The sequence below is a fragment of the Lissotriton helveticus genome, chromosome 2_1 (genome assembly GCF_964261635.1).
Source record: "Lissotriton helveticus chromosome 2_1, aLisHel1.1, whole genome shotgun sequence".
Lineage (NCBI taxonomy): Eukaryota > Metazoa > Chordata > Amphibia > Caudata > Salamandridae > Lissotriton > Lissotriton helveticus.
In genome coordinates, this window is record NC_136059.1 from 1,178,821,413 (window position 1) to 1,178,849,066 (window position 27,654).

Below are 27,654 nucleotides of genomic sequence, written 5' to 3' on the forward strand. Positions count from 1 at the left end.
GTAAATCTTTCCGTTACCTGGCCACAAAGTATTGGAATGCACTTCCACTCCACCTGCGGATGGAACCTTCTGAAATGAGATTCAGGGCAAAATTAAAAACCCATCTGTTTCCCCAGTAAGTAAATCTTCTGCTGAGCTCCATGTCATTACTCCTCTGGTTTAGTATTGTATTTGCAGTTAGCGCGGGGACACACAGTTTTGTGCAGCCAGGCGCTTAATAAATGCTTTATTATTATTATTATTTTATTCTGGAAGTAAAACTTCCATTACAACGCAGGCATTACATCGTAATCCCTTTACAACGCAAGTCGTTACAACGACGCCTTGTTACATTGCATGCCATTACAACGCAAGTTATTACAACAACTTGCTGTAGGGGGCAGAAGGTGTTGGATTTGTTGGATTTTCAAACCAACACCTTCCCTACTGTTGCACACACTGGGGTTGGCATAGTAAATTACACTATTCCAAACTCCAGCACCCCACCTACAGCAAGTCTTAACAACTTGCGTTGTAATGGCATGTGATGTAACAACGCGTCGTCGTAACGACTTGCCTTGTAATGGCATGCATTGTGACTAGTACTATTCCTTGTGGAAAGGTCCCTGTAGTTAAAGAATTATTGAACTTTCGTCTTACTGGAACGGCAGCATAGGTGTAAAGCTACTTAGCCAAGGTCCACACTCAAAGTTTCCTCTTTTAATAATTAAGTGCATTTTTTAGGGTATAGTATTCAGATCAGACGATGACACAAGCTCCAAAGATTTACACCTCATGAAAGCTACAATTAATTCCCATTGAAGTTTAAGTTCTCACAGAATTTGCAAATGTTGTAAATGTGTGAGATAAGCCAATGAAGGATTAGGTTTAAGTGTATTTCGTGCCAGCTTTAAAACGGACCCTCTCGTGATTTTTAACAGGAGTACAGCTCATACGCACCTTGTGATTATTTTGTAAATGATGTAAGTGCTGGGTCCCAAAGTTTTTCTTAGGAACCCATCATCAGTGATTCCAAATGATAGGGTTTCCAATTACCTGGTCTAGCCCGTCTTCACCCCATCTCAGACTCACCCCTCTTTATTGCACCACCCTATGCTTCCTGCCTTTTTATTTTGTGGTTTGTTTGCTTTGTACTTATGCGTGCTAAGAGAACATGTAATGATGTACTTGCAGTAACAAGCCTTGGTTCCTGTGCCTGATAAGTGAGTTATGAAAGAAGTCCAAAGTTGAAGAGTTATGATTATTGATACTCTTATGTCAAACTAAGTGACAAAATCTTAGCTATTTACTTCTGTAGTAACTTATAATGGAAGTCTTCCCGTTGGTCTTGACTCAAATGTGCATTATGTGATGATACCAGCTCTAACATTCCAGGATCCCACACAGAATATACCATGTTGTGCGTCATTAAAATGTCCTACTCATCATTTGGGCCCCTGGTTGGCTAACCTACCTGCGAACTGTGCTGTGATGGTGCGGTTTTTTTTCACAGTGCACCCACAAGAAGTAAACAGTGTGCAAGAACCACACCAATAAGGGACACTCTAGCTAGCATGTGGAGTTATTAATCTGAATATCACAGACCACCTCAAGAGAGAGTTGTGAAATGTGAAGCTGAGTAAGTTTGGAGAGACATTCTCTCTGACAGGCACACTTTTTTGAGACAGTAGGAGTGAGGGCAGAACCAGAGAAGGGAGTTATAGGTCGCTCGATGGGCCATTTTGCTGTATGACAGTATATACAGTCTCATAACACTTTTGGCCTTGAACCAGCATGGAAAAGGTGGCAGTGGAAGCAGTGATGCTTTTGAGACAGCAGCCGGCGGTAGGTGTGCGGTACTGCACTGAATGATCTAGGGCATTGATACTCAAAGTATGGCCCCAGGGCTTGCAGCCCTCTTGTCCTTTACATGTTGTCCCCCTTGTGAACAGTAGCACAGGCAACTGTTTACTTGATGAGCGTAATATTCAGAATTTGTTTTAAATAAACCGGCAAGCATTTATTTGCAATGCAAACTAAGTAACATCTGTGGTGTCCTGCACCACTTAACTTTAGTTAACCTGCAAATACATGCTTGCCCGTTTATTTAAAAATGTTTAGACCTCCTTACACAATCCCTGACCCACCCAGGACCCCCTACCGCCACAGTACGGCCCTCGATCACACCACAGACCATACTTTGTGGCCCCAGGGCAAATATTTACGAGTACCCTTGATCTAGGACGAAAATGTATTCTTTCTATTCCACATGGACCTTTCATGTAAAATATTCCGAATTCTACAGACGGCTGCGAATAAAGATCAAAATGGTACAGCATTTACAGCACCAGCATGCCCTGCTTGAAAAAGCATTGTGACGCGCACCCGTGTTCACAAGGACATGAAAAACTCCACTTTGCTAGATCTCGACAGCAGTTAACAGCACTTAGATGCCATGTATTGGTCTCTGCCGCCCTATAAATAACTGATCAATTGATTGATTTAGTGGCTGTCAGAATGTCCTATTCTAAAGATTGTGGAGAGCCAGGTCAGTGCCTGACACGTGGTTACTGAGCTGCTAATAATGTGGAGACGGACACTGGATGGAGGGCTAGCCGGAAAGACCCCGAGCGGTCTTCCGCCTTGTTTATTTATACCCCGGTGCGAGTCCGCCCCGGGGTATGCGTGTTAGTCTGGCAACATTGTATGGGAGAGCCCGTGTGGCTCTCTACATCCCTCCTTCAATTTAGTCTGTTCTTTGCAAGAGTCAAAACCCTCGTCTTAAGGAGATGTCCAAACAAAGTCTCTCAGCTTCTGGCTGGGTCTTGGGATGGATCGCAGACTGTACCGCTGACTTCGGGCAAACGGGGACACGCAACCCCAGCCGGGGTTGTGTCTTCAATCTCACCGCTCAGGGACGTGCTCGGTCGACTGGACTCGACCGTGGTGTTTTGCGTCGCTGCCCTGGGTGAGCTCTCTCCGTATTGCCTTGCCACCGGTGATCCTGGGAACGATGCCCCAAGATCCAGACTTCCATCCTCTCCCGTCTCTTGATGTTCTGTTGCTTCCTGGCCCGTTGTCGGTTCTCTCGTCTTCTTGAAACACGACACGTTGCGTGTTACTACCTGCCCATTTCGCCGGGCGGTGATCATGGTCCCTTGAATCCTGTCTACGACCCACACCTCGGGCTTGGGAGACATCTTGTCGTACTGGTCTGAATCCATTACATTTACTGAGGCCCCCGTGTCTATAAGGGCTTCTATCTCTGTACCTTCTATGGAGACGGAGCACATGGGCGGCGGTCTCCTCTTGGTCGACGCTCTGCTAACTTATGAGATGACATATACCTCATCGTCCTCGTCATCTTCATATCGGGGTCGTCTCCCTTGGGCTTGACTATCTGGAGGAGGCGGTTCATGGTCTAGCGACAGCTGCCGAACGCGTTGCGTCACGGTCCTGGGCCTCTGACCTGCTGGTCTGTACTTTCCTCCTCGGCACATTGCAGCAAAATGGTTTAGTCGACCACATTTCAAACATGTCTTTCCTTTCGCCCCACACGTCACCGTCGCTGGGTGGTCTTCACCACAGTATCCGCACTGGCTCCCTCGGGAGGTGGGGGCCCCTAGACGGACTGTCTGGGGTCTCCTCTGGATAGCGTCGACTTTCTCCTCCTTGATCGGCGTTGTTCTGGTCATAGCCGGTGCGACCACCGGTGTTCGTAGAGCGACCTCCATTTCTTCCGCTCTTGCGTCCGAAAGCTTGTGTGACCTCGCCAGGATCAGTATCTCATCCAGCGATATGCCGGGTTGTCGGAGAATGAGTTTCCTCAATAGCTTGGAGCGACACCCCACTATTATCTGGTCTCGGATTTCTTCCCTCGGGTTGGTGAACGGGCAGGTTTTGGCCAGCCGGCGCAGCCGGGCGTAGAACATGTCCATTGACTCAGATTCGGTCTGCCACGCCCTTTTGAATTTGAATTTTTCGAAGTCGTTGTTGAGTTGAGGATCAAAATGAACGTCAAGTGCAGCGACCGCTGCGTCGCAGTCGTGCTCTGGTCCAGTGTTGGGGAGCATCTCGAACAGGTCGTAGATCTCTGGACCCCCATACAGGATGAGGAGCGACCTCTTGACTGTCCCATCGGTCTCCCGGGTGCCCTTGAAGTAGAGGTTTAGCCTTCCTACCCACGCCTTCCATCGCGGCGCCACTGTTGCAGGGTCCGCCGCCTCACTGAATGGTGGAATTGGCGCTGCGCCTGAGTGCATGTGGCTGTGTGGCATTGGTGCAATGGCCCCGGCCTGGTTCTGGCCTGGTGGCGGCGGTGCGACTACCACGGGTGGTGGGGCTACCACTACGGGTTGATTCTGCCCTGCCCCGGCTTGGCCTGCTCCCGGCGCTGTATTGGACATGGCTCAGCCTCTTTGAAGGCCCTCCAATGCTTGCCTGAGTGGTTCCGGCGTGCCACACCCCTTTTCCCAGACAGTTGGACTGGCCAGAGCTTGTTGGTCAGGTGGAGGGGTTTGAATGTCTGAGAGCTCCTTTGTCATTGCCAGTGCTTGATGCAAATGGAGCTGTTGCAGGTGGAGCAGTTGCCAGGAGTGGCCGTGCAACCCTTGGTCTAGCCAATGCTTGCAGTTGCTGTGGGAGCCTGGGGGGGCAATGTCCTATTCCCGCTGGTACTTTCGCGCCCTCCTGCGATGGTGGGGGCGATCCCCGGGCCTTCCCGGCCCTGATGGGACTTTCGCGGCCTCCTGCGCTGGTGGTGCGATCCCCGGGCCTTCCCGGGTCTGCGCGGGGCCTTGCCGCCTCGTGTAGCGCGTTGATCCTCCCCTCCAGCCAAGGTCAGGTTAGCCGGCACACGCAGGCCTCCACGCGGTTGTCTGTCGCGAGCCTCAGCGGAAGCACCCAGGGCCAGGTGAGCCGCACGACGATGCGCAGGCGGGGGCAATGGTAGACTCACCCGCACCTTCATGGGGCCGGACGGCCACGGACAGAACTCCCGGCGAGCCCCGCCAGCTGAAAGCGCTCCCGATGGGGAGACGCGTGGGCGGGCCTCAGAGCCGGAGTCGGGCACCAGAGCATCAGCGGGTGGGCTTCGCAGCAAGAAACAGGCACGCCGCAGCTCCGCAGACAGGGGCAGCTAGGCACACGTGTGAGCAGACCGGCCTCGTCGCCAATGTGGAGAGCCAGGTCAGTGCCTGACACGTGGTTACTGAGCTGCTAATAATGTGGACACGGACACTGGATGGAGGGCTAGCCGGTCTTCCGCCTTGTTTATTTATACCCCGGTGCGAGCCCGCCCCGGGGTATGCGTGGATGCGTGTTAGTCTGGCAACATTGTATGGGAGAACCCGTGTGGCTCTCTACAAAGATGACCCAAATCAAATGCAAAAAGTACGCAGAATTGTTTTGATGTATGTTTTTTTTCGAACTCGCCCTCTTTTGATAATATGCCAAAAGAGGTTAGAGCAGTAAATGTTCCATTAGCTTTTAAGGATTACATTTTAGGAAACGACCCTTACTTTTGTTTTTCGTGTTCATGTGATGACGTTCCAGACAGTTATTCAGCCCTACGTAAATCCGAACCGAATAAAAAGAGAAAACTTGACTACGGTTTTGAAACTTCCTGTTAACGGTAAACGCGGTCTTTGAAGTGCAAGTCACGTCAGCACTGTTTCCTGTTTTTCAAACCCTACACAGAGAGTACCTTTTGTCAAGTAGCACATTGCTCTGCACTCCCATTCAAGCGTGGAGACTGCCAGTTGATTACACGATAGTGTGATGTGCTGTTACATTCAACTGACTGAGGGAATGTTCCAGCCTGCACCTCGAAGGACCGGACTCTGATTAAAACAGGTGCTATAGCAACGCACCAGGCTTTCGGAAGACAAACCATATGATGCACATATATAATTAACGGCATTCTAGCTACAACTTGTTGGACGTTCAAAGGCTAGTTAGACACGTGTGTAAACATATATGTCAACACGCACAGTGCACAAGCTGTTCTCGCTCTCTAATTGCACGCTCTTTTTCTGTCTACTTCTGGCTGCAGAAGCAGTCCCGTTGTAAATTGTTGTTGCAGCCTGACAGTGAAACAAACATGGGGCCTTATTTATGAGGTTTTGCCTCTGGGCAGCGCTGCACACCTTCTTGCTGTGCTGCCCTATGGCAAAAGAAAAGGGCAGGATGCAGATACAGCGCATCCCTGTCCTTTTTCTCCAGCGCACAATGGGCTGCCGTGCGCCAACGCAGGCACCCTTGCACCATGGTTGCGGGGATGATTATTTTTATGCAGAAGGGAAACCTTGCTGCACATAAAACAATCAGAAGAGGCGTTTCCCTCTTTCTATGCATGCTGCAGCACGCATAGGAATAGGAAAAAATAAAAGTATTTCTCCTCATTGATCCTCCTTACGCCTACCCTGTAGAGGCGCAGGATTCTGACGCATTCCCTCCTTTACAACATTTTGTAAATCTGGGAATGCGTCAAGTTCCGTGGATGTTACATGGGAACACCCCCATCAACACTTATGGAACAAGGGAAACATATTTATAAGGCCATGATTAGTCATGCATGGTGACTTTGCATGGCCTTGTAAAAATGGGGAAGCCCATTGCGCTGCTGGTGTGTTAATAAAAATAAGCCCCTCAGTGCTCAAGATCAATTTCTCTATTGACTACTGGGTTTCCATGTAAAAGAAGATCAATTGTCCAGCCATTGAGAAGTCAACCAATACATGTTGTCCTGAACAGTGAAATCTTTAATAGAGACATTAGCATGGGTATATTTGAAGAAAGAGTAGTTGCCCTTTCTCTGCACAGATGGGTGCAGAGGGGTGGTTGTTAATCCCTACAGTTGGAGGGAAGAACCGCTGGAGGTTGGGCCTGTGGTGTGGTGCCAATCTCACACTCTGAAACACAATGGTTGGAGTCAGGGAATGAGCGTCAGGTCCTGGTGCGAGTAGTCAGGCCTCCAGAACAACCATTTCAGCAAACTGTGATAGCTCCTACCAGCTGAAGGCAATGTTTTGAATGTTGTTTTCATAAGACTTTTCTCTCTGCCATTGCTTTCCATTGTAATTTGCTTCTATACGCTTTCAGGATAAGAAGCTCTAATTTAAGAGCTATACATTAATAAATGAATGGAAAATAATTATTGACATCAGGATCATAAACGCAGGAGTGAACAGAAAGAAAGGATGAGCAGGCGTCATTGGGCCATGGAGACATGAGTGGCTCACTTTGGGCGCAACACCTCTGACACATAGTAGAAACAATAGTCAGCCCGTAGGAGAACTTACTTTTTTGAGCATGTATTATTGATAATATTGTCATCTTAAAAGTCAGAATTTTAATGAATCAAGGAGTCCCAGGGAGTAGATCGTTTTTTGAAATTTAGACAAAATATATTTTCAGTAGGAATAATAGTTCATTACAGTAGGGCATACAGCAACTGTAAAATAATCACTGGGAGGGACACACTCACTTTTAGACAAAATGATAGCTATTTTCCTGTTGCACCCTCCCCACACACACAAAAACCTGCATCTTTTCATATGTCGTTCAATGGATCAGTGAATATGCAATTTGCAGTAGCATTTGGATGTTTGAAGACCTTCATTTTTACTGGTGCACCCTAGAAACTGAGTTCTGTTCTGTTTCAAGAGAGGCCCAGTCCAACTAGTGATGAAGAAAGGTATCCCTCTTTAGCATCCAGGAAATGAAAAAAGGGGAACATCAGATCTCATATTGAATGCTTCAGTCTCTAAAAAAAAGTAGATTCTGCAATTCTGAGCTCCACTTAACATAGAAGCCTGCAGATCGAGGCACCACACTCTGGGAACATGCTGAAGTTCTCCTCCTGAATTAGAACTGAAGCACCTGAGAAGCTCTAAGTGAGATTGGTTGGACGGCTATTGAAAGGAACTGTATTACAGGTCAGTTTTGTTGTAAACAGAGATAGAACTGATTCCTTCAAGGTGACAGGGTGCATCAGGCATGGAACACCCCGCCCTATTGCTGTTATATTGTCCATGTTTACCTACAACAGTGTATTGACAGATAAGATGGATAACGATCTCAGAAGACTGTTGACTGCGTTTGATGTCGGAAACAAAAAGATCCAATGACTAACACTATGAAATCCTAAATCTTAGCTACCAGTTTCATGAGAAACATGTTCGTTTGTTCGTTCGTTTATTATATTTTTATTTGGCATATATAGCCATAAAAACAAAGAGCTACAATACATACTATTAAAATCTGCTTTGTACAAGCCCTATAACGTTAAAACAGTATAAAACACAATAAAATCCTGATAAAATTGAACAAAGAATCTCATGCAAACCGTAGGTGGTACCTAATTCATCATCGGCGGGGGATCACTTACATTGGGTATACATTTGTGCATCCGGCATAGGAAACAGGGTCCCGGAATATCCCCTTACATAGGTAACGTCACGTTTCAACCCCACTCCTTATAAATTATATAACCAGGTCCTTCAATGACTCCTGTATGGCAATTAAAAATCTTCCCATTGCACGTTACATTTAAAGATCTCATATTTATCAACAAGCTAAGTGCTTGATCCCTACTAAAAATTTCATAGACAATAAAAAGAGGTTTCAAAAATGCTTTCCGTTCTTCTAAGAACCACAAGCAGTCCAACAAAATATGTGGACCTTTGCATTTTACTTGCAATCCACATGTACACAGACCTTGCTCATTCGTCATAGCAGATTTTATCATCCAATCCGTGTTGCATGGGTTCAGGCCCACTCTAAATCTCAAGATTGTATTTCTAAGTTTTGGATTGGGCATGGCCTCGATATAGGGGAATGTTTGGTCATTGGTCCACCAGTTTATCAAAAACCGGGAGGACGATTTGCTCCTCAAATGACCCAAATCTTCCTCTCGGGCCTTCAAGTTAATGATAGCACGCAACGCCGACTTAGGGATCTGCTGCGCCGACCTCCATTGGTCTGAATCTAAGGATAGTGTGACACACAACTTATCTAGCCTGGTTCTAGCTTGGGACGCCCAGTTTAGTTCACTAGCCTCGAATTCTTTTTTGTAGAGTTTTGATATGTTGGCAGGCCCCTCCCCATTCATTCTCTGCCAAAAATTCAATACTGCTTGCATCCCCCGGAAGTTCCAGGATGTAAGGTGGCATTCCACTCGTACAGCCTGCATCATTAATGCCGCGGGGAGTGCTAGCAGCTGTTTGACACATTTACCCTCTTCTAAGTTCCAATCCAATTTACCTCCCATATATAATACCTCTACACCATATTGGAACTGCGGGCGTACCAATGCATTAAAAGACGATAAAATTGGCTGCAGAGAAGGACCTCCATATTTTGGCTTAAATTGTTTAAGGCCCCATACTGAAGCAAGCGCCTTTGTTTTAAGTGCCTGTATGTGATCCTTCCAATGTAACTTAGGGTCGAACCACATGCCCAAATATTTATATCTATCCACTTCTTCCACTCTAACCTATCCCAATTTCCAATACAGGGAGGACTTTTTTTTCCCCAGTACCATTATTTTGGTCTTTTCTAAGTTGACCGTGATGCGTTTTTTTTAGGCAATATTCGTGAAAAGTATCCAGTTTTTTTTTTTGCAAGCCCCGCTCTGTCATGTCCATTATCACTAAGTCATCTGCATATAACAGACAAGATATATAAGATCTGCCCATCTTAGGGCTTACCCCACCTGCTCTAGTCAATATGTTGGGTAGATCTGATCAAAATAAGGAAAATAACAGTGGGGCTAGGACACAGCCCTGGCGCAAACCATTCATTATCTGGATTTTGTTAGATAGGGTTCCCTGGGTGTCAAAGATGACCCTAGCCCAATTACTTGAGTGCATTTCTTGTATTAGAGCTAGTACTGCCTTGTTGATTCCGAGCTCTGTTAACATTCTCCACAGTAGGCTACGATCCACTGAATCGAAAGCAGCTCGGAAATCTACAAAGCAGCAAAACAGGTTACCTCGCACCTCAATTGCCTTCTTTGCCCTTGCCCAAAGACCAAAGCAATGGTCAATGGTTGAATGGCCCCCCTGGAACCCACCCTGCTCTATTGGTATTAGGTTGTACTGCTCTGCCCAGGATTTCACTACACCTAGCAGTATTTTAGAAAAACCTTTTTCCCCTACATCGAGCAAGCTTATTAGGCGGTAGTTCTGGGGTAGTGTTGCATCCTCTTTTTTATAAATTGGCCTCACAATCGCCCCTTCCAACTTTCTGGAAAAACCCCTGAAGTTGTAATATGTGGAAAGGTTGTATTTAGAAGCCTTGCCCACCAATCTGTACTATTTTTTAAAATAATTGCAGGTAGGTTATCTGGCCCAGCTGCTTTAGTTAGTTTTAAGGACTGGATAGTTTCTTTTATATTTTGAATGGAGAAGTACAACCCTTGCAGTTCTGACTCCTCGTACCTTATTTCCAGGGTCTTCTCCCTATTTGAACCATTGTACAGTTTACTCAAATGGCTGGCCCAGTCGTCTTCACCCACTAAACACCTCATTTCCTCCTGTATGTTTCCCTCTTTTACCAGGCGCCAGAATGATCTTATATTATTTGTGTTAATCACATCTAACATTGTATTCCAATTTTTGGCCGTATATTCTAATTTACTGTCCCTCAACTTATTTTTGTATTCCTGTTTTGCCCCTCGAAGGATCTCTAAGGTTCCTTTATCTGGCCTTTTCCTGAACTGTCTTTCCCATTTTCGTACTCTCAATTTTAGCTTACTACACTTGTTATTGAACCACCCATTTGTTCTTGCTTTCTTCTTGAAGACTGGCCCTGCCTTTATCTGTATCCTTAGGCAGTTTACGATTTGCTCTATTGTGTGCTTGTACTTGGTTAAAATTGTATCGTCTTGCACTGCTTCCCCCACAGCCTTATAATCGATCATTACATTATTAACCAATTTCAGGCTGTCCTCTGTTATGCGTGTAGTTATACGTCGGGGGTATTCAATCTGTAAAGGAATCACTTTCTCTCTTCCCAACTCTTGTTCCATCTTTATTAATAATTGAAAGGCCAGTGGTCACTACATTTGTACTACAGTACTTCAAATCGTTCTATTTCCTTGAAGTACCATGCATTTATAAAAGCGTAATCAATTGGGCAGTTCTGATTTCCTATACGGAAAGTCTTCCTTGCAGGGCGGTCGGTATTATGCCGTCCATTAGCACTGAATAGACCTATGGATCCTAGAAATTTTACTAAATGTTTGTCTCGTACTGAGTTACCTACGCCATCGAAACTTGCTGCAGGTATTTGTGCGGTAGTTAAAAGATCTTTAAAGACTTTATCGCTATGGGAGGGAACTAATTTATGATTAAAATCACCTAAGATCATTATCGGATATGCTGCTTTTGTAGTGCTTATAGCCACTAGATCCTTCTCTAACAGATCCAGTTGCTTTTCATAGTCTATTAATGCACCTGGCTGAATATATACATTGATCACGACTATTAGTTCCCTTGTTTGCATACCCCTATACAATTCTAAGTGGCAGGCTAATAGCCACCTACATTTCACTTTTAAATTGGTTATTTTATTTGCTCTTTTTGATGATACCAACGTTATCAGCCCCCCTGAGGGTCGCCCTAGATGCATTCGTACTGCCTCTTTAGTGAGCATAACAAATCCATCAATGGGTTCGGGTATTTCACACAGCCAGGACTCTTGAAGACACAAAATATCATAACTACCCAGCATTTCTCTAAAGGTGTCTTGGGTTAGTTGCCTTCTGTACCCCCCTATATTCCATGAAAGTGTACGTAGGCTGTGTGAAAACCCCAATTCCTAATCCAGCTCACTCAACCCTTCGTCCATACTATTCCCCCAACTTATTGCAGATTCAGACAAAATATCAAATCGATTGCTCAGGGCCGGTCCTTGTGGGCTATTTGTTATCGTTACTTTTAGCCCTCTTAGATTTTTATCCGTGCATATTCTTCTATATTGTGCGCCTAGTGTATCATATTGTATTTGCTCCGGACGTAAACCTGCGTGTTAGGTGAGGGTCCCAGTGTCTCCGCATTGGCTCTCATCTCTACCAAGTTGGTCATCATACACAAGACTTATTCCCTCCTTTTCCAGGTCTCCCTCTGCCCTTATCACCATCTGCTTTACAAATTCAGTATAAAAAAGCACATTCGTTACCTCGTTTCCATCAGGAGTAGTTATGAAACCTATTTGTCTAATATCATCAGAAGTAACCCCACCCAGTGTTGGGCATTTAGCTAGTATTTGTAAAAGGTTGGAGCGATTTAAGGGGTTAATTTTCCTTCGTCACTTACTCCCTACATCTTTGCCCCCATGGTTCCATATACACCGAAAGGTGCTCTCTTTTCTCGTACTTCCTGGAGTTCCTACTGCCCCTCCCACCTTCAGTTGCAGGCTTTGGCTTTGGGTAGGTTCCTATCCCTTGTTGTTCTAGGGAGGGCTCTCTCCTTATTCCCCTATTGGTTAGACCACACTTCACTCTATGCCCCGTTCTCCTCTGACTCTCAAGGCCTTGGGGTTGCGAGCTTCCACGAGGGTGTTCATACTCGTTACTATCCTTGTAACTGTTATATGTTGGTTCCCTCCTACCCTCGTTTTATTTCTTACTCCACCTCTTAGTGACTTCTTTTGAGCCTGAATTATCATACCTTGTTTATTGCTCTTCCCAGACTGTAGACCCCTTACCCGTTTCAACATTGGCTGGAGCTTCCTTCTGTTCATATTGTAAATGTAAATGTAGTATACTTGTAAAGCGCACAGCTGCCCCAGCAACGGGGCGTCCTGGCGCTGTATAACTCTGGGGAACCCGTCCTGGCTTTCCCTGTGGGATGGTCCCTTGCTGGGAGTCCCCAAGGTGGAGCCAGGCATCCCCGGAATTGGTGGGGCCGTTGTGGAGATTAGGCAAGCTAATGCCCAGAGTTGCCGAGTGGAACCCCTGATTAGAGTAAGCACCGAAGCGAGAATTATCGAGTCCGCTGAGCAAGGTCCACGACCCTGCCGCGTCGGGAATTGAACCCTGGTCCCGGGCTGACTTCTGCTCTCAGGCCTGCCACCTCTAACCAGTGAGCCACAATACTGGGTCTATGCCTCTGAAAACGCCCGTAAGATCTCCCTTTAATTACTAACATAGGGCATTTTGAGGTATATTCTGTTGGGGGATTTTTGCTCTGTGTTACCTCATCCTCTCTCCCACTTAGTGTTACACATGACTCTTGATCCCTCTTCTCTGCTACTGGGCGGACTATAGTTGGCATGCAGTTATCGATTTGTTTTAATTCGTCTGCTATCTGTTGTAGTTGGATTTTATGGGTTTTCCCTTGACCATTATTCTCGACTAGAGCTTCTAGTATTGCCTGCAGAGTCTTTTGCATTAGAAACATCACCTCTAATAATGATGAGGCCGGGGTTGCTGTCATTTCAAATGCTAAGGGTGACTGGGGAGAATCTAATGAGATAGGTCCCTGTGGGGTAGTATCATGTCCCTTCCTCCCCTGCCCATTAGCTGTCTGTTGCAATACTTCGTTATCTACAGAGGGACTAACCCTTCCACTATGGAAAAGGCGGGGTGATGACGACAACCTAGGTTCCAAAGGGGACAGCTCCCCTTCGATTACCCCCCCTTGCTCACCCAGGTCTTGGTTCAACGCTGGGAGTAAAGAGTCATTTGTTTTATTCATTACAGCCCTTTGGCTCCTTATGTGGTCCTTATTATGAGACCCACCTAGCACAGAGAAATTATCACTAACATCCAGATTTTAAAAAAAATATTTCCCTACAATTGTTTTTTAAAGATTGTCCCAAGGAAGTTCCACTTGTTTCTTCTGCCCTGAGTAACAGTCTCTCTTGCCTGCTAGGTGTTGTCACTTCTTCTAAAAATTCAGTGCTAATATCGGCCGATGATTTTTTTTTTTTATATATATATTTTTTAATTTAACAGTAAGACAAGAGGAGGCAGTACAATTATCAGGTGTCAGACAATAAAATGTGGAGCGGGGACAGGCGGGGGAGTAATACAAACAAAATAGCAATATAAGGAGCACCTAGCGTATCACGATTACGGATAATGGAGATAGGGGAATAGACAGTCTATTTTACGATCCAAAACCCTCCCACCCGCGAGACCCCGTCTTCAAGGATACAGGATAATTAAAGCCAGTATGGACACCCGGACAAGAAAGGATCCGTGGAGAATAAACAGCCCACCTCTCGTAGAAAGGAAAAAGGAGAAAGCAAAGGGGCCATAGAAAAAAACATAGGCAAAATAAAAAAAAACTCCCCGAACCCCCCACCCTGCACCCCTGCAATGGCTACGGCCTAACCCCACTAGCAGCGTGCCTGTCGCCCAAGAACTACCCTAAAGGAAGGGAAAAAGATAAAGTGGAGGAGGAGAAAGCAAGCACACTCCCGGTCTCCCGTACCCCCCGCCAATAGCGACCACCCCGAGACGTAGTAAAATCAATATTCAGTAAAATATACAAATCAGTCGGGGAGTGTAGTTAAAAACCACCCGACTCCCGTTATAGTATAGGCACAACCCCAGCCTTGCATAAAGCTATTGTATCAAGCCCAAGCGATCAAGTTCAGCCCTGGCCCGTACGGTCTTTCACAAGAGTCTTTCTCACTCGAGTCGCCATCTTGATGGAAAAGGCAAAGCGTTCAAAAAAGTTCATGTCGGTGCTGCAGGATCGAAAACAGGATAAAAGTTCACAAAGTCCACCAATCGAACGAGGAGAGGTGTCCAAGAACAGCGAGTATCTCCAACAGTCACTGAGGAACTTGTCACCAAACAGAAGACCGTCTATAGACGTATTAGGCGCCTGCAGAATCGGGCAGGAGATGCTGGCGATAAGCACGGGCTGGCGTGTTGTTGATTGGGAACCGCCAAGGCTCATTAAATCCAGGATCTGCACGGGGACCTCGATCTCAGGCGTGCAATGCACCGCTGGTAACATAGCTTGCTGGGAACTGAACGAAGAATCGTCCTCCGGTCCCAGGATACCGTCCACTTTCACCATCAGTGTCCGGAACACAGCGATAGTGTGCGAATGGAGCGCCCCAATGGCGGCCATGACGGCCTGCATCGATGGCGTGCCGTCCGCCCGCCCTATCCCCTCTCAATAGGCGATAGAGCCGGACTTGAACCCCGGAGGCCGGCTACTCCGGGGTAACAGGCCACGCAAATCCGATGTCGAGCAGTGGGCGCTCCTTGTCTTGCAGAATACACCTTCGCCGTTGGCGAGGGCCCCAGCCCGTCGACCCCGAGAGGGTAGCAAGGTCTCCGGGCACCAGACCCCGACCACGGCAGCCGGTGTGGCACGCTGGTGTGTCCACGGTGTAGACCGTTAACAGGGTCGTAAGCAAAAATCAACAATTCACGGCACACTTCGGGAGACCGGGCTCAGTCCAGGTCTCGTGGCCAATGTTGATCAATTCCGACCCGGGTAGGCTAGAAATCGAGTCCCCGGCTTCCACACGTTGTTAGGCCGAGAATGGAAACACGGCGTATCATCGTCAGTTGATGAGGTAGAAAACTCGGGATTGCACCTTTAGAAGCAGAAAAATGTCACGAACACGGGAGTCTGGCGTGAGTTCAGGATGAATGGCAGGATATTCGAGCCGCTGGCGGAGGTCGGCGGAGCCGGGAGCTTACGCGGCCATCTTGGTTGCTGGCGTAGCTCCTCCCCGGCCGAAGATTTTTGAAGCTGGTCCTTCTTGCGCTTTCTTAAAACATCGGCTTTCAATCCCTTTTTTACCCCCCATGCGTTTGCTTTTGGCGGCATTTCCCTTATGCCCTTATTGCCTTGCGTAGCTGTGGAAGAGCAAATACGGATTCCAATTGTAGATTTCTCTAATCCTCCACACTTTGCCACTCTCACTTTCACTTGGATCTCCCTCCTGTCCATATCAAAAAGCAGGATTCAAGTTCAAAAGTCTAGAAGGAGGAGAGCTAGTGGCAAAGCAGCTCAGCACTGCAACCTGAACAAGCAGGCCGAGACTGCTGATGGACTGCAGTAACTGTAATGGCTGAATGGCTAAATAACTAGATGGCCAATTGGCAAAGAGCAGACGCGCAAACCCACAGACCGACGTCCCCGCTTACCGTTCCTGCTTTACGCTAATTCTTTACACTACCTCCTGTAACTCTGTGGTCCGTCGGTCTAGGGTGTATGACCACAGGTAGCAGGAGTGTTTAGGCTGCAGGCAACTAGCTGCGGATAGCGAGGTGATGAAGTGGTGACGGCAGCTGTGGAGCATGAAGGTCAGGTATGCAAGTCAGGGGTTGCTCCGCTCAGCTTGCAAACTCTGAGCAGCTAATCAAGATGATTAGGTGATTAGGCAAATTAAAGAGTGGCGGACACACTCAGCGGTGGTGGACCGCGGCCTGTTCTGTTATAGGGCCCCTAGTGCACTGAAAACCGCTGAGGGCTGATAGCCAACTGGGAAATCGCCCCCCGGAGTGGGGGGGGGGAAGTCAGCCAAGAAATCAGCAGGGGAGCGGGGTCTGGAGCATTCGTCAATTTTCGGCGTCCTCCCGCCCGCTCGCGTCCTCCTGCTTCTACTCCTGCTCCGCACTGCTGCTGGTCTGCACAAAGACGTGGCGTCTGGATTCTAGGAATTGATATCCCTTGCTGCTGTAAACAAGTCAAGAGAAACATTTGCTCCCTTTCATCTCATGAGCACACTAAGATGAAGATATTGACTCCCCGGCCTGGTTGGCATGAAGTACATTTGTCTGTGCCCACTGGCCTCCTCAGCCCCTTCAGCTCTCCTGAAATCCTAGCATCCGATGGGAATGCCTGCACCAGAATGACTAATTCAGACAGCCCCTGCTCCAATAGAAAAACCCACTGTCGAAGTCACTAGAGAGGCATAAGCAACTTCCTGCAGTGAGTGTCCTGAAGTGAGTGTCATTGCCCGCTTATCTGTATGATTGTGTGTTTACACAGTGTCACTGGTTCTAGCATACTGCTAGGAGCGGCTCCTCCATGTGGTCGGAGGAGCGTCGCCCCAATGCTTTCTCGCAGTGTGAGAATCAGAAACACAAAATGGTATTATAAATACCATTTCTGTGTCTGCTTCTTGCACTATGAGAAAGCAAATGGGGTTTAGTTAGGGGCGGGCGTGTGGGCGGTCATGCTCCAGGGCAGGGGAGGAGTGGCTTGCCCACTGTTGTGGGCACTGACTGTTTGGTCGGCCCCAGGTCCTGCCAAACCAGTCATAAGCACTCTCCCTTTTCTCCATGTAGTCTGCATGCAGCCTACATGGAGAAAATGGCCTCCCCATGCACACCTGTGTGGTCGGCGTTCCAGCCAATCGCAACGCTGCCATTGACAGAGCAGAGACAATGCGGGATAGGACCGGGCTGGTAAAGGTAAGGTTCTATTTTTTCTTTTAAATTAAACCCCCCGCGACCCCTTCCCGTGCGACCCCCTGCCCTCCCCACCCATGAGTCATGCCGGTCTCACACTGAAGTACATGAGCAGCCTTGACAAAAATAAATGGAATTTGAGTTTACCTTCGATTCCAGGCGACTGTATTACACCGTAGAAGGATATTTTCACTCAACATTTCTCACCAAACTGTTATCAAATTGGCTGTCCAACTGGTGTCAAGAAGAAGCACATTCTAGGTGAGTGAATGAAACCTCTGTACTAAGGGATAGCTTCTCAGCTTGGTATTAGGGCAATCATACAGAATTAAGAAAGAGTGCCTGATCCACAAAGATTACAACTTTCGCTGTGGATAATTACAAAGTTTGATTTGCTTTTAGAGGTGCCACATGCTCATGCAGACATTCCGCTTGACCCCAGATTTTCCCCAATCGTGATGGCACCAAGCGGAGCAGTTGCAAACATTTCCCGAGGATTGTCGGGCAATCCAAAGGAGCTGACGGCCTATGCAGTTCTCCATGGCAAGTTCTCACAAAGATGTCCCTTCCACATTTGTCTGCACTTCTACTCCTACGCCATGATGATCTAGGTGTCAACAGTGGAGTGAGAGTGGAAGAGAGCACCACGGGCTCCCAATTTCCATAGAGTATGTAAGGAATGGAAAGCATTTGTAGCCACTTGGGAGACTATGGGGTAACTTCCTGTAGAGGAGGATTATTACAAGCAAGGAACTTTAAAAATGTATGAGAATAGTATACTTGTACCTGTGCACATTACAAAATTAAAGAGGTATTTTACATGAAAGCTTGACATATTTGGAGAGAAGTTGCAAATCTACACAAAGCGTGTATATTTCACATTGAGAGCTGTTCATGTGCATATACTTCTATGTTTTCATATATGAAACCCTGACTATATTTTAATGCCTTGGTTGGTCATAGATTTACAGAGATTCTCACAGAAAACTGGCTTGCCAATCTGAGTCGGATCCCGAAAAAAGGGTCCTGGATGCAGTCAGATGAATGGGTGTGAGGCAGAGGTCACAGTATAAGAACTTGAAGTCACCCTCAGTTTTTGTAAGCACTACCTCCCCATAGATCTGATTGGCCGCACCATGATGTTTAATCCTGGTTTCCGTCCTCTCCAAGAAATTATGTATGGGTTCCCGACATTTTCTTATGGAACTCTTTGTGATCATTATTTATATGAATTAGGCCCCGTCAAATTCAAAATCAAGGGGCCCATTAGGATCCCGGGCGGATCGCCACCGCCCGCATGGCGGTGGCGATCCGCCCGAGATCCATCCCCGCCTGCCACCCATTTCCCCCCGCCATATTACTATGGCGGGGGGGGACCGCGGCGGACGGAAAGACCGTCCGCCGCTTTTCCGTCTGGTCAACAAGTCGACCGGGCGGAAAAGAGTTCAATATGGTGGCTGTGTCTGTTAGACACCACCAGCCATATTATTATGGGGGCGGAAACATGCCTTTCCGTGGCGGCATTGCTTGCGGTGGCCCGTTGCGGGCCCCCAGGGACTCTGGGGTGTGGGGGGTGCATGGGTGGTACCTATGGTACCCCCCTGCAGTTCCATGCACAACATGGCAGGTACTGCACGGTGCCTGCCATGTTGTGCATGGAAGTGCACAACATGCTTTCCTAGTATTGTGGCTGGCGGTGCTGAGTGCACTGCCCGCCACAATGTCAGGAATGCAGGATGCGCCCGCCACTGTGGCAGGCGCATCCTAATGGCCCCTACAGGAACCCCACCCATATGGCAGGCAGTCCCATTTCACGATAGGATGGCGGGCGGACAAAGTCCGTCCGCCATTCTAATGACCCCTTAAGTATTGAAAGCAAGCTTTCCATCTCCAAGCAGTGGTGAAGTTTTGGAAAAGTGCATCTTGGTGTGCATTCTATCTCTCATCAAAATGTGGATTCTTTTTCATTTCCCAGCTCTGTATTTCTCCATTGCTTAAGGACACAGGCATACATTCACTTCCTCCACTCTGTTTCCTGTCGCAAAATCTTTAGGCTTCACCTGGACCATACTAACGCTAATATCACGCATAATGTAAGCATCAGTAAAGCCAATAAGTCTAGTATTGACTACCACTCTTTTTGCCTTGCGAGTGCTTGTTTTGTTTGTCATGTTTTTTGCAGATCTTTATGGTTTGGAGAGCTGCATGGCCCTCGTAAATCTACAATAACAAATTTGCTAAAAGCAAAAACATTTTTGGGTTTCAAAAAGCACACATTGTCATAGCAGTTCATAGTACTGAATGGAACTACTTTGTGCATGGATTTGATCCTTTTTAAAGGGCAGAATGCCACCACTCATAGTAAAGTTAGCAAATAGGTGACGTGGGCTGGCCAATTGCCTTATGCAGTATGCCTGGGCAGATTAAAAATGTGAATGACATAGTAACAGACCAATAGGTCAAGAGATTCCGGCTCAAATCATATGCAGACCTAAAGACCTTGCTCAATCAGCAAACTTCTTTGCACTAGGAACAGAACAGATAGACTGTGCTCTCAGCTGTCCCACGATTACAGTTCTCTATGGCCAAGTGTTCAACTTTAATGTACGTTTATGATAGTCTGCTTCCCCATCACCTTTCCTTCTGCTGTTAGTAGTTTCCCAAAAATACCACACCTACCACACACTTTTGTGAATGTTAAATGTATTTATATGATTGTTCGATTGTAGAGCACTTTAATACCGCCCAGCAGATCCATGCTTTATAAAACTGTTAAAATAAATGAATTGATATATTTCTCAGTCGATCAAGAGTGATGTTTTTCTGTCTTTCTTTCAACAGGCATTCCTCATATGGAAGACTTGTGGATGATCATGACTATGGTTCTTGGGGAAATTACAACAACCCGCTCTACGATGACTCTTAAGACCGAAGATCAATCCATCAGTTTAGGACACCGCTATTTAATTACCAATGTTATTCCTCTTATTGAATAACAGTTGCCCAAAGCCTGTACATGTTGGATTGAGGTCCCAAGCCATGTTGCACCTTTGACGTTTTGCTGTCTTCTTTGTTTCACGCCTGATCAAGACGATAATGGGAGTCAAGCTTTATCACCCATGAAAATGGACCAAGTGCAATGGTTGGATAATTGTGATGACTTCCTAACTGAGTCTAGGGAACTTTAAAGAATGACTTTGAGTTTTAACGTTTGCATAAATACATATTTTGTTGTTTCATCAATGGGGACAGATGGATTCTTCTTACTATGTATTTCCTGTGTGTGTCTTACATCCTTTAATGTATATTTTCATTTTTCCTTTGCCCGATTGCAACAAAACAGATTAACAAACGAGTAATTGTTTGACAAGTAACTAGATGTGGTTTTCTTAGGTCGATTTGAGATGCGAAACATACTAGAGTTTATATGCCAATAAATGAATCCATGGTGGAGAGTACCTGGCAGTGCCACACAAGCCTGTGTAGGGTGGGAAAAAATAGCAAAAGAGTGAATGACAGGACAAAGACCGTAGTTGGGAGATGTCTGACCACAAGGTCTAGTGTAAGTTTTCGTGTTTACTTTCCTTGCTCCCTCTTAGTAAAAAAAAAAAACATTTTTCATGCAGAAAGCAAAGAATAAACCTCGATACGTTTAGTTTGGGTTAAAAATCTCATGACTATTTTCCTTGCTGTGTTGTTATCAGTTGCTTAGGCCGCTCCTGAGATTTCGGCTGCTGCTTTCCGAAAATAGGCTCACAAATAATTGTGTCTTCTGAGAGCAATGTGAGTGCCTGAGATGTGGAATCTCTTTCTCTGTTGAAGCATGAGATGGGCATAAGAGCCCTACAACACAAACTACGCCCAGCAAACAAATATGTATGTAATGTAACATAAAGGTAACTTCTAAAGCGCAACTGTTACTCTATAGAGTGTCCTGGCGCGCTATACTAACAATGTAGGAAACCGAGAAAAAAGATACAAAGACACAGAATTAGTTGTTCAAGAAGAGCCATGTTTTCAGCTTCTTCCGAAATAGAGCGATGGAAGTGAGGCGTCTCAGATCCAGCGGCAGGTTATTCCATAAGGTAGGAACCAGAAAAGAAAAGGACCTGCCTCCTATTCTAGATTTACGCATCCGACGGATTTTGGCCCAAAAAGGATTTGCTTAACGCAGACTTCTAGAGGGGATGTAGAATCCGATTCTCGCTTTCAGGCAACTAGGACCTTTTCCAGGCAAAGCAAAGATCAAGTTCTGCTTCTTATAAAGTTGGATCAGCTCTATGACTTCTAAAGCAGGTACCCTCGTTTAGTTTGCTGTTGCCCACCCCTGAATTGGTCTGCCCCTTGATGACGTGCACTATATTTGTTCTGTGACAATGAGACAGACACTGTGAAGGGCCCCACATGAAACTTCCCATGTTTGAGACTCTGGTTTGACTCTGCTGGCTTGGGGTCATGAATTCTCAAACCCTCTTGTTGGGTTTTTCTGGTTAAATGGTGGAAGAACAGCCTTTCTGTTGTTGTTGGAAGGCTCAGGGAGATGATGCTCTCTTTGTGGCCTTCTGGCATCTCTTTTTTGCCGAGGCATACTGGTTTAGGAGCACTCCATTTAGTAGCTTATTAGAATCCTACATTAGGTGTGCTTTTCTCTCCCACATCTTCTTCATCTTCTTTCCATGTGTGTTCTTTAAATATTTGAAGGCCAGACAAATCAAAATTGTTGTATTTGAATGCCTCTGCTACAGAAATAAAAAAGGTGAGGAGACGACTCTGTAAATAAGGCAGGAATGGAGGCAAAACTTAGGGAAGATAAAAACTGAATGAGCCAAATTAAATATTGTATTATCAGTTTTCATATTCACAGGAATGTGTTGTGTACATTTAATGTATAATTTATTTACATATTTCATGACAAAATGCTGTCCTTGAAAAACTGTAATGATTGTACAGTAAAATGCGACCTTAACACAATTAAAGAATAAGCCAAAGATGAAGTAGAAAATAACAGTGCGTTTGTTATGAAAATTAGAAGGGTTTGTGAAAGGATGGTGTTGGCCTTTTTTTATACCATTAGCTAGTCCACGGAGAACATGCACAAAAGAACACAGGACGTTGTAATACTGTACATTCAGAATATGAGGTGGTGGATAGCTACACCCTTATACAATGCACCCAATATTAGTGCCCTGTCAGAACCCCTTTCACAGGGCCACAAAGCACACAGAGGTTACTAGGCCAAACCTTTTTGGTTACAGTCTTTAATCCTTGATGTCCCACGGCCAGACCTACTATGAATTCTGAGTAACTAGGCCAAGAACCCCTTCTGCACTTCACTCAGTGACAGCTGTGGATGTGCAGGCAAGGCTTCCTCGGGGGGATGTAGATACAGGTCATTTAACACAACTTATAACATAAAAAGCACACCGCAATGACAATAAATCATTGTGAAGTCAAATATTTATTTTTATATTATTAATAATAATAATAATAATAATAATAACAATATGACATTCATAAGCAATAACAAAATCCCTTTGAGGTCAGAGCTGTAGTGTTTTCTCTGGCATGTCCCTGTCCCACCCGTTCTTCAGAACATGTTCGGGGTTATTCCCCATTCACTGGTGGCCGCCTCAGGGGAATGGCCCCTAGTAGGTCTTACTCAAGAGTCCACTCTGACTCTTAGGAAGTAGTTAAAAATGTTTGCGGTGCTGCAGCATCTATTCTTTGTTGTTGTCCTCATTTAACAAAGAAAGCTCATAAGTTTGGAGGATAAAGCCGGCTTAATCCAAAGAAAACTGCAGACCACTACCCGAAGTGGGAAAGGAGAAAGGATACCCAGTCACTTCTCAAGGAAGAGAGGGTTGATCTAGCCCCCGGGTATTCATCTCCAAAAGCAGTCTCTAATAAAGAAAGACCAAGGCTCTCCTGTGTGTAGGCCACTCCCATCTAGTCTTAGCTAGTTTTCTGTCCTTTCAGCCAACCGAGCCAGTTTGTAATCATCGGACCAGAGGGGAGATGGGCCTCCTGCTCTTAGTAACACCCAGTAAGGAGAAACAAGACGGACCAAAAACATTGTAAAAACCAGCTTAGAGAGAGGCAAAAGAAATAAACCACCTATCCCATATATCCCCAAACCTTGTTTTTTTACTTCTTTTACTTGCTCAATCAAGAGTTGAGATATGTTGGACTGAGCTTATCCAATCTGACTTAGTAGGTGGGATAGGTACAACCCACTTAATGCATATTTCCCGTCGTGCCAAGAGAATTAATACAAAAAGTAGTGCCCTCTGGTCCCTAGAAGAGACTTGATTTTCCATCTCCTTTCCACGTACCCCAAAAATCACTGTGGATGTAGTTAATCCCACCATTCCACCCATAATTTCAGAAATAATGTTATTTACATGATCCCAGAAAAGCTTGATTGAAGGACATTGCCAAAACATATGTACCTCATTTGCGTTGATATCACCACACTTCGGCCACCTCCTTACCACTCCGTCCCCCATTTTAGAAAGTTTTGAAGGTGTCCAGTAAGCCTTGTGGACAGTAAAGAGATGGCTGCAGCATCTATAGTAGCCAGTCCCCCAGGGAACTGTAGGCCTTTATCAAGTATTACCCGCTCCAGCAGCAAGAAAGCGCTCAGCATCTCAGCGGGTGCCCCAACCAAGAGCACTCGCGTTGTTTCAGCCTTTCCCAATTGAGTCGAGCATCACCCATCAGGCACAGGCTGTCCAAGGGCTTGCGAGATTAAATGTGCTCCAGCACTTACCCCTCCAAGGTAAGTTGAGCGTTCCCCACGGGGGGAGGGGTAGATCCTGGAGCTCCCAATCTGGTTCCAGTGAGGTTGATGCACTTACGGGGTCCTCCTCTGTTCAGTGTGCAGTTCGGCAGCAATTGCCTCGATTTTTTTTATCTCAACCTGCCATTCTCACTTCAGTTCAAAAGCAGCAACCCGAACTCCGAAAGTTAATTAGTACTGGCAACCCCTCCTGGCATACAGGATTGCCGCGTTACCTCAGCACTTTCTTCATGGCAGTCCACACCACGTTGGCCCCTCCTGGAAAAAGGAGCCACTGCTAGGCCCGGCAATGGTCTTGTCACTTGTTGGCAGTGTTCACTTCCATGGGGGCCACTCCTGACATATGAGTTTTGCTGCAACGGTGTGGTATGGACTTCATGCTCCACGCAGAGCAACTTTACTCAGACCTATGTTCACAGCAGCCCTCTCCTGACATACGGGCATCACCGGCCTGTTTCTGCACATGGGCAATGACTCATTTGGTGCAGCAGCTGTCTCCCAACACCTCGCATCGGGAGTCCTCTCTCCAACGGTTTCCTCTCCCTTATGGGGTGCACTGTTCTTGGCAAGCAGGCAGGTGTTCCAGCCTTCAGAGCATGTGATCTTAGTTTCCCTGGGTGATGTCCCCACACCAAGCAGGGAGATTATCAGGCCTTGGTCCCATGTCCTGGTTACAGGCAGAAGTCTTGTAGAACTTTCCCTCCTCACAGAGCCCATCTGGCTGCTTGGAAGATGAGATTTATGGTGTATGAATTTTTATGTTGGGGTTCTACTTGTTTTGAAGTGCACCCTTCCTTTCTCTGTCTTCTTCTTGAAAGGCTGTTTGTCACAGGTGGAGATACTCTGAAGGTGATAGTCCCACAACACAGGCCAGGGGAGTGACTAGAGTTTATTCCTGGATTTCAGCCACAGTGATATGCACAGCAAAAGGTTAATCCAGGGCTCCCAGTCCGGCTCTTTATGATTCCCTTATCAGCCCCATCTCCTTCCTGAGACGTGTCTAGGCCCCTTCCTTGTGAACTATCACTGAATCAAAGAACAACCTTTGAAGTGTACAGGGGAGTCTCTCTCGCTCCCTTCTCCATTGTGTCCAACCCCGCTCACAGGAATGCAGCAATACACAAATCTGCCTAGGAGATTCCTCTACTCCTTATATCTTCCCCAGGCAGGCCTAGGCTTCCCAAAATGGAACCCAGGGTCCTCCATGTAATGTAGCATTGCAGGCACACTTACACTCAGTGTATAGATACAGCACACACACTTAATCAGTACTTTTACCTTCATGCATTGTGTCCTAGCAGCCACATAAATTCAGCACAGACATTTGCTCTGCGCACTGTTCAGCCTTTCTGTATTGTGTATTGTATTTCTGTATTGTCCCATGGTGTGCTACTTGCAAACACACACACTGTCAGCACACACATTCCCCATGCATACTGCATAAGACTTCACATTCATGTACTTATTGCAAGCACACATACCCCCATCACATGCTTCCACTGCACACGCCCTGCACTCACTACAGCTCTCGTGTAATGTATTCCACACAGGCATAAATGCACACAGTACACACACTCACCATGCACTCACTGTGCATGTTTTATCGCTATATTGTACCCTTCTATGGAATGCATACATCCAGCACAAAGTCACCACTCCTGTGCTGCACAGCACTTTACACCCACCTGATGTAGGCCAAGGGTAAGTTAAGCACACAGCAGCAGAACTTTAAAAAGGTGAGTGAGCCAGTAGGCCTCACTCCAGTGATAGGTTAAAAAGGACCTATTCACTTCTACTAATCACTATACGGTATGCTGCCATCGCCGCGCTCGTGCTGCTTAACTCCTGGTGAAGGCAGTAACCTTCCATTATGATTCAGAGGACTTTTCCGTCCCACTATGCCTCCATTGATGATACCATGTTTTTGTGGCCTGCCAGTGGCAACCCAATTTGCAAAGGTTCTATTAAAAAACCTGGAAATTCACTAATTGTACAGTTGGGTAAATATCCTTATTCCCAAGGAATCAAAGGCAAGTCGTAGCTTGTCTTCTATGTCTGCAGCCAGGCATTGTAGACATGGCGGACAATCTGCTTTAATATACGTAGTGAAAGGGTGCATTTGACCTTTTTCCTGTGTTACCTCCTCCAGATAGAAAATGTTTTCCTTTCATTCAGAAGGTTATTCCCTACACCCCCATGGGACATTGGTGGTGTCCCCTTCCATTTTGTTTTGCCCAGGACAGGCATGTACTCCTGCTATTTACAGGGGCAGTTTTATGTTCATTCCACTAAGACGGCTGGCTGTAAAACATTTGTGAATAGACATACAAGTTAACGGGTGTTTTATTAATTTATTTGGTTGTTGTAGGAACCAGCACTGGTTGGCTGAAGTGTGCCCCAATCAGGCAGAACGTACCGCTCCTGTCAATGACAGGTGATTACACACACTGCACAACTCCCCCACCATCTGTTGCCCGTCATGGTCTCCCTGACCTTGCTCCATCACGTTCCCATTCTCTGTCTCCCCTTCCCTAGTCACTTCTCCATCAGGTTGGGCCTCTGTACAGGCCCTTAAGGCTTACTGCAACTCTGCCTTTTTTGCTTTTCCTCTGCAAACCACCCCCTTTGTTTGACAGAATCAATTGAGCTGGGCCACGGTGAAGGCTTCCAGCTCAGCAATATTAAACTCTACCCCAGGCCTAGGTAGGTCCTCAGCCATGTAAATGCACTAGTAGAAGTAGACTCACAGATTATCAAGGACCACAACCTACTCGCCCCTCCCCGGCTACCGCGGTCCCTTCCCGCGACACCTTAGGAACAAGGGGAAGGAACACCTTTCTTTACATGAAGTTGTGCTGAGCAACAATTTATTGTGAGTTGCCTCGCACATGCAAGTCCTATCCTACCACTTGGCTGCCAAATGTTGTAACTGGCACTGTCTGGTTGGCTGAAGGGGTGGGCCAGCCAGGCAGAACGTACCGCTCCCGTCAAAGGCAGGTGAATACACATACTGTAAAACCCGTGCTCACCCTTGGGTAGCTTGGCACTGAGCAGTCAGGCGTCCCTCAGAAACAATGTGTAAAACATGAACACAGCAAGCAAACGCAATAAATATACCGCACAACACAAAAGAGAGACTTCACACTCTAAAAAAAAAATATCTTTATTTGGCATTTTATAATTATGCATGACATCATACTGTAAATATTGAATGACGTTTAAAATAAGTTGAGTACAGCTTACAAGGTTCTTCCCGCTTGGACATTTACTGTATATTACAAATTATATATTGCATCTCATTTATTTAGTAAATGGCACATAGTGTATGCGGTTAAGAAATTACCTTCTAATCAACTGCACACCCCCATCTATCTCATAGGATCTCTGATCTGTTATGGCCCACCTATTTCTCATGATAGGGATGTGCCTGCTCGTGTCATTTTCCCTTATTATTCCCTGAGGCCTGCTAATTGGTGGGGAG

At 46.3% G+C, this 27,654-nt stretch overlaps 1 protein-coding gene across 1 annotated transcript in view; it reads left to right on the forward strand.

Annotated features, from left to right (window-relative positions):
- The window catches only part of PARM1 (prostate androgen-regulated mucin-like protein 1), a 460,383-nt gene extending 438,015 nt beyond the window's left edge, over positions 1 to 22,368 (forward strand). The window contains exon 4 of the mRNA XM_078676043.1: positions 20,216 to 22,368. Coding sequence (XP_078532169.1) covers positions 20,216 to 20,300 — 85 coding nt within the window. The 3' untranslated portion in view covers positions 20,301 to 22,368. The remainder of the gene's footprint in view (positions 1 to 20,215) is intronic.
- Positions 22,369 to 27,654: the final 5,286 nt, after the last annotated feature.